Source organism: Tyto alba, unplaced genomic scaffold, assembly GCF_018691265.1.
Source record: "Tyto alba isolate M040663 unplaced genomic scaffold, T.alba_DEE_v4.0 Super-Scaffold_14, whole genome shotgun sequence".
Lineage (NCBI taxonomy): Eukaryota > Metazoa > Chordata > Aves > Strigiformes > Tytonidae > Tyto > Tyto alba.
In genome coordinates, this window is record NW_024881276.1 from 29,596,492 (window position 1) to 29,609,632 (window position 13,141).

The 13,141-nt window shown below is 34.0% G+C and overlaps 1 protein-coding gene across 1 annotated transcript in view; it reads right to left on the reverse strand.

The window, feature by feature from the left end:
- The window catches only part of ITSN1 (intersectin 1), a 138,764-nt gene that overhangs the window by 58,698 nt on the left and 66,925 nt on the right, over positions 1–13,141 (reverse strand). The window contains exons 15-17 of the mRNA XM_042789009.1: positions 11,165–11,252; positions 10,851–10,990; positions 1,168–1,292 (exon numbers count right to left, since the gene is read on the reverse strand). Of these exons, the coding sequence (XP_042644943.1) occupies positions 1,168–1,292; positions 10,851–10,990; positions 11,165–11,252 (353 nt within the window). The remainder of the gene's footprint in view (positions 1–1,167; positions 1,293–10,850; positions 10,991–11,164; positions 11,253–13,141) is intronic.

A 13,141-nucleotide genomic window follows, 5' to 3' on the forward strand; every position in this document is an offset into this window, starting at 1 on the left:
ACTGCTCATTATCAGGTATACCAATTGTGACTATTGAGAAGCTTGAATATTTGGGCAGCATGAAGTTTTGCGTTACCAATAATGTCGGAATTATCAACTAGCATGAAGTCAGACATTAAGTTTTACATGGCAGAAGTTTTTCCTTTTTAAAATCTGTTTTATAGAATTTCATTTTTCTGGAAGGGAGTATTTTATTTAATATTCTGAATATTTCTGGTGTTCCTATACTTCCAGTACTTCAGCAATCTTCTTATTTTCAAGGAAAGTTCCAACATAATTACCATATTTAGTGTAGTTATTTCTTCATGATATAAAAGTTGTGTTCTTAGAAAGTTTGCTATTTCTGAAGTTGGTCTTTAAGATTTCTAAAGGCATGGGTATTATATAAGCGATTTAAGAATTATCTAAACTTAATTGCTTTCTATTTGAAGGTATGGTTTTCACTGAGACTTCGTTTTGTTTTTTCCTGAAATGTAAAAATTAACTTGACTTACCAAGTAGTAACACAGGCTATCAATTTACTTTAGGTCACAATCCATGTAATGTTATAACTAATAATTTAAGGCCTCTTGTTCCTAGGCCTTTGTTTTCTTCTCTTGACCAACATTTGTCTGTATTAAGAGTATAAAAACCCCACAGTTGATAAAAATTAAATCAAACAGCTACTGATAAATAACATCAGAATAGAAGTGGTTGCTAGCATATATGCCATTCATTTTACATAATATATCAGAAATATATGTAGAAAACAAATTCCCAAGTGTGTAGCAGAAAATCATTAGGTCTTTGTTATATATGCTAATAAAAAAGACAGAGCTAGTTAGTTACACTGTTCAAGAACCTCTCTAGGTCTAGAAGTACACTACACATTTAAGTAACACCGCTAAAATCCATCTGTATCACTGACACTTAAGAGTCACAAACAGATGTAGAAGCCCGTGTCCACAGCACACTTCTCATTCAAGGATAAATCAAGAGATTCCCTGAGTTATAAAAGGGGTCATCTGCACTGAAATGAAACTTCGTCTAGGTCTTGGGTATTCTTGCCATTTAGTGATATATTATTTGAGATTAGATTACGGACCTGGGAATGTAGAGTTTATTTTACTTGTTTGAAAAATGCTTTGCGCACTAATACCTCTACAGAAAGGGCTTAGAGTTTGTTACCTTTGAGCTTCTTTCTGCTTTTCCAGTTCTACCGTCTTCCTTTCCTGTTCCTTCTGTTTCAGCCTCTCTGCTTCCAAGTTCTTCTGCTTCTGTAGTTGTTGTTTGTTATGGATTTCTCTCAGCTCCTAGAGAAAAAAGTAAAATATGTGTAAACATATACTATGTGAATCATAACTAATGGCTCCATATATTTCATTGTGAAGTAACAAAACTTGCAAATGGTGGGGTATCTCTGTTCAAACTTACAGTACTGCCAAATGCACTGGCAGACATTTAAGGTAGATTTCAAACGTCTATAAACCACTTACTGTTTTCCTATTTTTATCTGTATAACCTGAGATGTTAAAAGGGTTAAGAAACAAAAAAGCCTTTTTTAAATGGGACTCTAAAAAGCTGACAAAAGTTTGACAAACCTTCATCTGAAAGGTCACTTATGTTTTAATTTAAGTTGTTTGCTGGTTTGTTGAATTAATTTATTCAATTCCATTCAAAAGTATGCTTTCTGAGCTGCTCATAATAGCAACTGTTTCAATTAATTGGTTTTATTTTGAAATTAATAGTGTTTTACTAAAGAATCTTCAGAACTGGTTTATACCCAGAAGACTGAATTCCTTAAGCAATGTTTTTGGGATGAATCCTGGCACAGAGAGTATTCATTCATATACAAACCAGTTTTCCTCTAACTGGAAAGACATTGCCTGAAACATTTAGAATATAAATAATAAAAACATAACTTCCACAAGATTTGTTTTCTGCATTAACACCAATACAAGTTTTATCTGCAATCTCTTTGTATAACCTGGAATTTTGCATCTGAACTCCTCAGTATTACAAGGAAAAGAAAGGATAACTTTATTTATGACAACTGACTCTTTTAATTGAAAGTAGTTCACTTTAAAAAAATCGATATGTTTTAATGAAAATATAGTACAGACAAAAATATGCAGAGAAAGTTTGTAGCAAGAAATTGTTACTTAATCTGTATCTTAATAACGTCTACTTTTATTGAAATATGTTATGACTTACATCACACAGGTTTGTTTAGCTCTTGTATCCTTAAAAGCTTTACCTTAATTTATTCAGAAATTGAAACAGTTAATCTTGAAAGTATTTGGATAGCTTTTCAGAAATTCACAATCTACAAATTAACCAGATGAAGACTTCATGTAACTATCCTCATGCACTGACTGAAATGTAGAAAATTGCATGAGAATAAAAAAAAAACACAACAAAAAACCAAACAAAAACACAACAAAGCTAAGTATCAAGTGATTGAAAGGGCCAAAATGAGAAAAGTTTCAGTAAGTTAATTTCACAACATTATTAGTAACTTCTTAGCTATAGGTTCATAAAAGTTAAAAGTTAATACTTGCTTATTTACAGACTGTACTTGCTGCATCTAAAAATTTTTGTTAGTGAAAGTAATACATGCGTTAGTGCTGAATGATCGCACACTGTGCAAGATCAAATTTTAAGATATCAAGATAACTACATTACAGAGTAGCACATGTCCTTTGCAAGGTATTAAAAACACTTCTGACATATGGATGAAAGTTTAAAAAAAAAGTTAAGTTGAACCTCACATCCTAGCTCTCAGTTTCATTGCGTTACTGATCTTCAATTTTAAGTTCAATGAAAACTGAATTCAACATCATTAAAGAGATAATCAATTCTTATACAAGTTTTAATTAAAACTCTGCTAAGGCCATGAAACCCACTGAAATAAGGAGATAATCTGGGCAGTAACATATTTTATGATCATCATGATTTTCCATAGTCACATTAAAGCTTAGTAGATAGTAAGGATCTAGAATGGATATCATAGAATGTAAAATAAACTACTCTTGCAAAAAGCACCGGAACTATTTGGGCAGGATATTGCCTTTGGGAAAAATGTTAAACCCTGAATGCCCATGGTTATAAACATTGATGCATAGCCATAATTTGGACTAAGGAAAAGAGCTACTAAAAAGGAAATACATTAGCAATATTGAACATAATGGGGTTTTAGTAGTTGGCCCATAAAGAACAATGAGACAATAAAGGGATCGGGAGATTGCAGTGAATACACAGTCGGTCAACTGCACCTGGAGCAAGAGGTGGCCTCTGACCAGACTATTAATTCCTGAAGTGTTGACTAGAGTGAAACGTCATTTCCAATAACTGTGCGTTATTAATTCAGCTTCTTTAATGTTGTGTACACTTGTAACATATTGAGGTACAAAAGATTTGACCCTTGCTTCAAATTAACTTCTTTGGGGGAATCACAGTCCCCATCTTCTCTACATGATCATCTGAACCCATATTTGTATCAAAAAATATGTGCAAGTGCAAAGGACAAACATACTACCATAAGAACATCAGCAGTGATGCGATTTAAAAGCATTCATCTGAAAGGACACAGATCAGAAAATGGCACAGCTGAAAGTGGTTTTCCACCTGGCCAATGGTACTATGAATTTTTGTAGATCGCAGAAATCCATAAAACTAAGTGCCTACAAAGCTCTTGAAACTCAAAATACTACTTCTGTAAAATATCAAATATCTTGACTAGTATTCATGATTTCTAACAAGCTGTTCCTCCTTTCTGGGCAAAGCGACTGCTACCCAAAGCACAGGTTTTTGACTCCTACATTTAGTTCAGCTTTAGCACAGGCTTCCGTTTGGAAATCCTTTGTTGTTCTACTTGCTCTGGCTTTCTTTCACATTCATGTTCCCTCCTTCCACTTAACTTCGTATGCCAAGAAGCTCAAGATTGAGTCCCGGCCAATGAGAACTCCTCTTGCTATTGAACAGAGAGATCTGGGATAGTCGTGCATTTCTAATATGGCAACACTTAAGATGGCTTAAAATTTTGCAAGTAACAGCAGATTATTTAGACAACAGTGCTTTCCAGATTTGTTTTTTTCGTCCCCTTTGTATCTTTATCCCAAACTCTGTTGTTTGAACAGTTAAATAGAAATAATCACTAGGCAAAGAAAGTGGAACTAAAATTCTTGAAGAGTATGAAGGCTATCAGAGTTAGACAAAAAAAAAACAAAAAACAATAAATCTCAAAAAGCTTTAAGTGAGACAATCCAGATGCAAATATCCAATCTTAGTTTATTTTTTAAAAAGAAATTTGTAAACTAGAAAGAATGATTCAGTTCATCTATATAAGCAGAATCAGGAGGAATCTACATCTAATTCAGAATATCGGTATTTTCCCCCCTTCAGAAAAATTTCCTGAATTCGTAAATACATAAAAACAAGTTACAACTTCCAAGACATCTGTGCACCAAACATTATTTACTTCCACTAGATGTCTAACTGCAAGGCTAGTCCAAACGTTATATTTTAATTATAGTTTAGACATCTAAGTTTATCTCACCACTAAACATATGCTATATGCCACTTTCACTACCAAATAAAAAACTGGGCAAGTTTTAGCTGTGAGCCATGCCTCTGCATCTATCTGAAGCAAGTAGTTTCTCATACTGAGTACTTGTAGTAGGATTATTAACTGCTGCATCACAGCAGTTAAGTGCTGCTGCCAACTCTGGTCCAAAGAATTAAATTGATTTGTTTGCTTATTTTGTCATATTATCTATATGCTCAGCTAAATTAGGATCTCAAGGGACATTTTAATAATTGCTTAAGTTTTCCATAGACAGTTTAGCACATTATTCCCTCCCAGTTAAGCCAATGTGCTACCTCAGTATTTTGTGAAAAGATTTTTCTGTGACCTACCTGTAACAGTTAAGAAAATCTAACTGAGTTTATACTCCTAACAATGAAGGGAATATTTTTGGAGGTAAAAAAATGCAGTATGTGTCCTTCTTTGCATTAGATAGGAGATAAAAAAGATGTCATTGGTATCTCATGCAAGAGATAGATGCTTTGCTGCTTTGCCAAGTATCAGTGGGAGGACAGGGGAGAAAGAATTAGCATCTCCCACAGTGCTACAGGACACCAGTTGAACAAAATTATAGTAATACTTCAACAGTCAACAGAATGAAACATTTGCCAGCTCAATATTCAGCACAGTCCTACACTCATCTTTTACAGACACAAGCAACTTAAAAGCTGTACATTTACAAATCATATATTGTAACTCCAAAGACATAACAATGCTTTGCTTGTTTCTGGTGTGCAGGACAAAGCATGCCTTACCTTAAAAGCACAGAGAAATTGTTACCTTTCCACTTCATTCACAAACAGACTAACAAGTATAATTTTGAGATGTTACAATAGCCACATTTATGTACCCACATACTATTGAATATGAATTAAAATATGAGTTTCATACAGCAGAGTAATACTCACTATATACAGACAAGTCATATTGATATGAAAACCTTAACGTTAGAAATGTAGTTGTTTAAGTCCAAATTTTGCCTTTTGACAGAAAGATAATAGAACTTAGAATACTTCAGGGATTACAACACAAGGGCTTCCATCAAATCTTATCCCCTTGAGACAAACCAGAACATTTGATCCCAGAGGAAAGAACCCTACAGTTCTGTGCTCACTGAGGCTTTCCCACGGCAATATTCTTTTACCCCATTCCCCAGCTCCCAAAGTGCCTGCTTTGTCCTTGACAGAGACAGTTCCTCCTTTCACCCCATATTATATCTATAGTGGATTTGATAAAGGGAATGTATTGCCATCTCTCTCATACCTGAAATCACAAATTACAGTGCTGCGTAGGAATACTTAACATAAAAGCGTTTTCTTCTTAAAAATTCTGAACATCATGACCAAAATAGGCAAATAACTTAAAACCTTGAAGTTTCAGATAAGCAAAAGACAAAAATAACTAACTAGTACCTTGCTCAAGTTGCAATTCAAGGCATACTCCTCACCTAGGCAGTAAGGATTAGCTAAAGAATCAAATTATAAACTCTTCCCTTTGGTTATGTTTTAGTGCTAGCACCTCTTATTAAATACTAACTTAGTTAAACACTGCACACTCATCTGTTTATGGTAAAGTGAAGCACATAACTGGAGGAAGTTCATCACTCAGATTGAGATAGTTGTGTACTGCCTGAGTATGGCATGGAGACCTTTAGAAAGGAGTCTAAGTAGTTGACGCAGCCCAGGAGAACTGCCAGGCACTGCAGCATTGCATCTTCCATTGCCACTGACTGGAAGAAAGAAATGCTCAAATGTAAACAGGCATTCATATGCAAGACTTGTCCAGTGCACACTGACTAGACAGGGACTGACAACAACCGGAACATGACACAAAATGTAAAACATTAAGAACTTGATTCTACTTGTTCACCACTTTTTCCAGGAACTGAGAATAGCCTCTCAGCAAGACTAACGTATTTCAGAAACACTCGCTTATTAGTTGTCTTCTCCTGTGCAACAACACAGATACGTTCTAACTACTTGATTCTTCTATGCCATATGAAATGATTATTTGGGTTTTGGAGACAAGAACTGTGTTAAGTATTATTATTGCTTTCTTTGACAGTGTGTAATGACTGACCTTTGTAACATTTAAATGTAAATTCACGCTGACTATAGAAAGAATTTGTAAAGGTAAATTACAGTAGGACTATTCAAATACAAACAGGAAACTTTATATAAAGCCTTCTATTCTACAGAATTATTTTATAAAGCAGAGAAAATAAACAAGTGCCTAGTTACATTTTACTAATATCTGTATCAATTTTAATTATTAGACTTCTAGGCTAAGATTTTTAAAGAGCAATGGAAGTTAGACTTGTCAACCATAATTCAGGACACAAAAAAGTGGCCCAACTTTCAACCTTGTTACAACCTCAGTCACTTACTCTACAGCCAAATACAACACAATGCACAAGACTCTTATCTTCTCTAATAAAATGCCTCAAATCTGATTTGAAAGGGTATCTGACCAACTGCAGGCTAAGGTGCTTATTTCTCTGCCAAACAAGTACTAAGTTTCCGGAAACCATGTGGTTCTACCTAAAAATATTCAATAAAGATACTTGAAACTACCTGTTTTGAAATATTAATAACATTTTATACTCCATAAAGTTTTAAAAAGGAACCAAATTCTATGAACATTTCTAACTCTTGAGATGTTAATTTGAAACAAAAGTACCTGACGTACTTGAGCTCCAAAGGACTAATTAGAAGAAATTTGAATCAGTTGTTTTGGAGAGATGACAAAAGATCCAGTGGAAAAAAATGTTTAAGTTATCTCCCTAGTCACTCATATATACTATTAAGATGTAAAGCAAAGAAGAGGTAATTTAATACTGTTTTAAGTATTGACTTACTGCAGAATATAAAAACTATAATATGGAAGCAAATGCAGTGCAATCCACTGTACACTATTATGGTGTTAAAAAGTTGACACAAACTAAAATATACTGGAATATTTGGCAAACCTTACCGTCTTGTCAATGAAAAGGCACACTAGATAACTAGTTAAATTGTTCAATTTTTCTTGTACTATTGCAGTATATTTCTGTATTCCCTATCAATAGATTAAGTTTAGCCTACTTCAAGAGAATGAATCAGAAATGGAGTTTTGCAAAATTTAAGGATATATTCACATAGGAGATAATGCAACTTATATTTATAGTCAGTAAGGAATAAATCTCAACAATGATGACAAAAGTTTTTAATTTAATGTTGTTGTCAACTTCCCTGTCTCTTAAGCATTTTGTTTGGCATATGCCCTTGTACTCAGAGTGCAGTAGCTTGCAGATTTACAATTTTGCTTCTGTTTTCTATTAATTTAATTATTTGGACTAAGTAAAGACTCCCTCTCTCTGAAGGAAATAAGTGCAAAATATCATAAGATGGTATATATCTAAAGAGTATTTAGATATGCTCTTTTTTTTTTTTTCCTGGAACTTTACAAACACCACCACATCATTCTGCTTCTTGTTCAGAAGCTAGTTATATTAGAGAAGACAAGACAAGCACCAGTGCCACTCCATCACTTAGAGTACAAAAGCTGCACAAGACAGTGTCAGTTATGGTGCTGCTATCCTAACAGCAACACCGTCAAATGTGCATCTTTCAGTAGGTATACTAAAGCACAAAGTAAGAGCATATCATCATTAAAAAAGTCTACCAGTTTTAAACCTACTAGGTAATTCAGAAATAGCCTTGATTAAAAATGGAGGTTTCTATTTATTTATTTAATATAAATACATTTTTAAATTAAGCATTTCTGTATTTCCTATCTTTACATATTTTCTCTTAGTTTACAAGATAAGAAGCCTTTATTATATTTATAGCTCAGCTGTGGTGGAATTTTTGATATGTTATCTAAAAGTGTTCTACATGTAAATCTGAGCGTTACACAGTTCACTGATAACGACACAAGTTGTAAGGTACTGTGGCACCAAATGAGCCTGCTGTATTTATGCATCCAGTTACTAATAAGTAAACAAAAAGGTCTTCTGTTAAATTGGGGAACCTATTAATTTGGCAGTTATTTATAAACCATTTCCTACCTGTTTCAAATGTAACAGTCATCTTTCCAGTGGCAGTTCCTAAAAGCTGTCACAGATTTTTGATTGTCTAGGTGAAAGTATCTGAGAATTAGGCAAGTTCCTAGAGTACTTTGCTTTCAGCAATACTATTATCTAAGAGATAGCTGAGTTCTGCCTTGATTTAAGAACAGAACTTCCACTTCACACAAACCCTAATAAAACCATGAGTCTCAGAAAACTTTTCACTAGATTTGTGTATAAAGTCTCATTTGCAAGGCATACTGAGAGCTCTCTCCACAAGAACAGCCGCCACTAAACCACTGCTGCACACATAGCATCTTCTAAGTGGTTTCTCTGGCACTGGAAGTACAACTATTCCATGCCGAGTCCATGAAAAGCTACATATGCCTTTGTAGATATTTAAATCTAGTAATAAAATCATCCAGTCCCCCCCCATACATCTTGCACATCTAGTGAAACTACAAAAGGGAAAAGATATAACTCTCACTGAATTAAGCTCCCACCTCTCAGTTTCAATAGCACAACCACCTCTCAAACTCATCTCTTCCAAAAAAGCAAAACAAGCTGCAGCAAGGCAAAAATACCAGCATACAGCATCAAAAAGTGGTCTTCCTATTAAGCACTGCTCCTATACATTACGAAATGAAGAACACAATATCCTCAAGCCAGAGGAAGCTTGCTGAAGCCTTCCCAAAGAACTGTCTACATAACTAATTTTCAGCATTTAAAGTGATAAATCTAAATACTAAGACTTGAACACAGAAATCAATCTTCCTATTAAACTGCAAAATAGTTTACAATTAGTCAAGGTATTCTTGGATAGATGGCAGACATTCTGATAAATTAATGTATTTGTTTAATGCATCTCCAAATTTTAATTATCATTAGCTTGTTATTTGTTAAGGCAAGCCCTTCAATATTTAAAATATTGAATTTTGTTTGTTTTGGGCTTGTTTTTTTCCTACTGTCACAGTACTGAGATTATTCACCCTTCTGCTCATTTATAACCTGTTTAGGTCATTTAGGATCAAACCAAATGCTGACGCTAATTTTAAAATTAATATCCTTTGGTCACGTTTATTTGCAGAACACTTCAAAAGGACTCCATTAAAAAAAAAAAAAGCAACAAACAAAAAAACAAAAAAAAACCACAAACACCCAAAAAGCACATATAAAAAAAATGTGAAATAAACCATTCTGTTTTCTTTAAATTGAGCACATTTTGTTTGTTTTGTGTCTCTTATGACTCTGCAGAGATTCTCCACTTTCTACCTCCCTGACTAAGATCATGAGTTATCTTCGAATTGGCATTAAAACAGGTAGTGGTATGGTCTACAGCTTTTCACTTTTCCTATAATTATTAATAACTTTAATATTAAAACAAGCTATTTGTTGCTTAACTTCAAACATGCCTTCCATCCTAAAGCATATGATGTAATCATAGTTGATCTAATTTCAGAACAGACAGAAACATTAAAGTATCTATCATAATGCTTTTCCTCCCAAATACTTGTAGCACAATCTATTATACCTTGCAGGAAATTGAGTATTCTTCCAGTCAACTTTCAGAAGAAATCATCAGCTGAATTAGCAGATAAAGTACTTTGACATTAGAATATTTTATGAAAAATTAATGCTGTTTAAAGTTTATAACTGAAGACTAATTTATAACGTCTCTCTTGAAGAACACTTTCTCTACCAACTTCTAAAATTTCTGACATTTTACTGTGCAGAAATAAACAAAAATCACACAGTTTTAACAAAAGACTGATCAATAAAGCATGAAACCACAAACAACAGACAACTACATTTAGGAACAAGTATGAGCTTACAAACAGCAGATAAAAATTCTGCAGGTCAATAGAAAACCAAGACTTTTAGTAAAGATTTCAATTTGAGGTACTGATTCCAGCAGACCTACTACAGTTTTGCACTTCTTTGATGCAATAAGGTAGAAACTGGCAATTTCATATTTGCAATCATGGATCTGGAATCAGAGATCAAATTTATTCTTAAACAGATTCTGCAGATTAAGTTGAATCAAACTCCAAGTTGGATGCTAAGTAGTATTTTCTTAAAAAAAACCAAAACAACAAAAAGAAAACCCAAAAAAGATAGATTTAAGAACATTCCCAAAACTGACACTCAATCACTCTAGTTCAATATTTTTTTCCATAATCAAATTAAAAAATAGTTAACTGAACATTTAGAAGAAAGGGTTTAAAAGTCTAGGATTACCTTCAACTGATTATTGAAAATATCAATTTCCTGAAGTTTAGATCTGGTTTCTTTTTCTACTTCATCTAGTTGGTCTCGGAGCTGTTGACGTGCTAGTTCCTTGGCTTCTAAGGCTCTTTTGATAGTAAGAAGAGAATCCCCTGTTTTTAAACATATTGTCAAATAAGTATTTTCTTACACAGAGAATTTTAGCTCATAGAAAGCACCATTTTTCAACATGCATATTGCAACACAAAAAAAGAAATTATGGAGTCTCCCATGCAATGCAGCATCATGTCCTATACAAACTTAGATGTGTACAAAAAGATACTTACTGTGCAAACTGTTCTGTTGAACTTGCTTTAGCTGATCATTAAGCAATTGCTTTTCTGGAATCAACCTTCCAAGCATCTGCTGAGATTCCTGAAAAGAGGACAATGAGGAGAGAGAAAACAAGAAGAGAAACAGAACAAGAGGCAAGGGATTACATTAGCCGTAGACCTCTAATTTTCATTTTTTCTGAAATGACCCTTTAGTTTTTCTCTTGCTAAATTATGTACTATTGCTATTATCCAAGCACTACCTGTGTGGTACTACCACTCAGACATAGTTCTCTGCCAATATAAAAAAGTGAGCATATCAAATTTAAGCATATTACCTGAGAATTGGTTTTCATTGAATACATAACTTGGCTTGGAATTACTTGAAATTCAGGGCAAAAAGACAAGGATAGATTTCAGGAAATGTCAAAAGCAGCACTTACTAACCATTTAATTCTCATTTTAATAAATAATTATTAACTTTGATCAGGAATAGAAAGACAAATATTTACAGTCTACCTAAAGAAAATAAAAGCTTTCACTTTAAAGGAATATATTATGGCCAAAAGTTATACAACACAAGCTCTGTTAGATGCGACTATTTGGAGTCCTAGATCACTTGATTTAGCACTCTTGAAGAAGGGTTATGATCTCTCTCAATTTCAAAACAGTCATGAGATTGTACACCAATATATTACAGGAGACCCTGCAGATGAGAAATTCTTCCATCAGTGGATCATATATGTAACTGTCATATATAATCCTTGCTCTTTTTGGAGGATGAAGTGCTACTTCATATACCTTTCAGAAGCCTTGACCTCCAACTTCAACTTGTCAAAGCACATTATAGAAAAATGAGGTGAAACAGCATATTTTATAAAAGCCACCTGAGCATCAACTTCCCAACTTTCAGACAAACTAAGTAATTTATTTCACCAGTTGTCTTGAATTGCTGGCTTTTGAGGAATCAACCATCTGACAATTTCAATTTGTCATGAAGGACTGCAAATGAAATAATATGCTTTTAAGAATAAATGTCACCTAATCATTTAATACCACAGTCAGTCCCGTGAAAAGTTTTAGGTTTTGTTACAAGAATACAAGGTTGAATGTACTGACATGACTTCGTAGTTGTCCCACTTTACTCATGGCAGTCTTTGATTTGGGCCTCTGCAGTGTACAGCTCAGATCTTACAATTATGCAACGTCTGCAGACTACTGTAATCTCTTTCTGTTCCAGAAAAGATACTTAGATAGCACAGCAGAGTCAAGGACTTTATAAATTCAAGGTATCAAAATTAAGATCAGCTATGCATTTCACTATTATGAGTTACATGTGTCCCTCACTGCTCAGCTGCATTGCTAATAGCACCACAAGATCTTTTTCAGACCTTCAAGAATATCATGAACCCCAGATACTCCTGTCATGGGACTCATATTTCTTACTTGGAATCAAATGAGAAACAGCAGTATATAATGCACCATTTGCCAAATCATCTGCCTGAAGGGGCCTGCCTCCTTCCCAACAACCACCGTTACCATGTTCTTAAACTACATGCAAAACCACTGTCCTTTGCATTCACACCTTCCCTTCCACCATATCCTCCCACCCAAACACCTGCATGTCCCATGCCATGGTTTAGGATGAAAAATTGAAACAGTATTATTAAATTAGTATAGCACACAGGCATAATGGAAATTAAGTTTTCAAGTAGTATAATTCAAGAAAGGTGGTATCTAGTAGACTACATGTATTGGTGGATAAACCTCGAGAGAAAGAGGAAAGGAAGTCACCTTTCAATACACAAGGATATAAAAATTGTATTATGCCAATTCAAGAACCATTTTGATAAGCCAATCAGCAGAATGGATGTCAAAATATAACAGAATTTATAGAAAAACTATCATTCTTCAAGCACAAAAAGTAACATAGGACAGTATTTCAGGTTGGAATGTAATCCTAACCTCAGCTGTTTATTTTTAAAAGCCAGA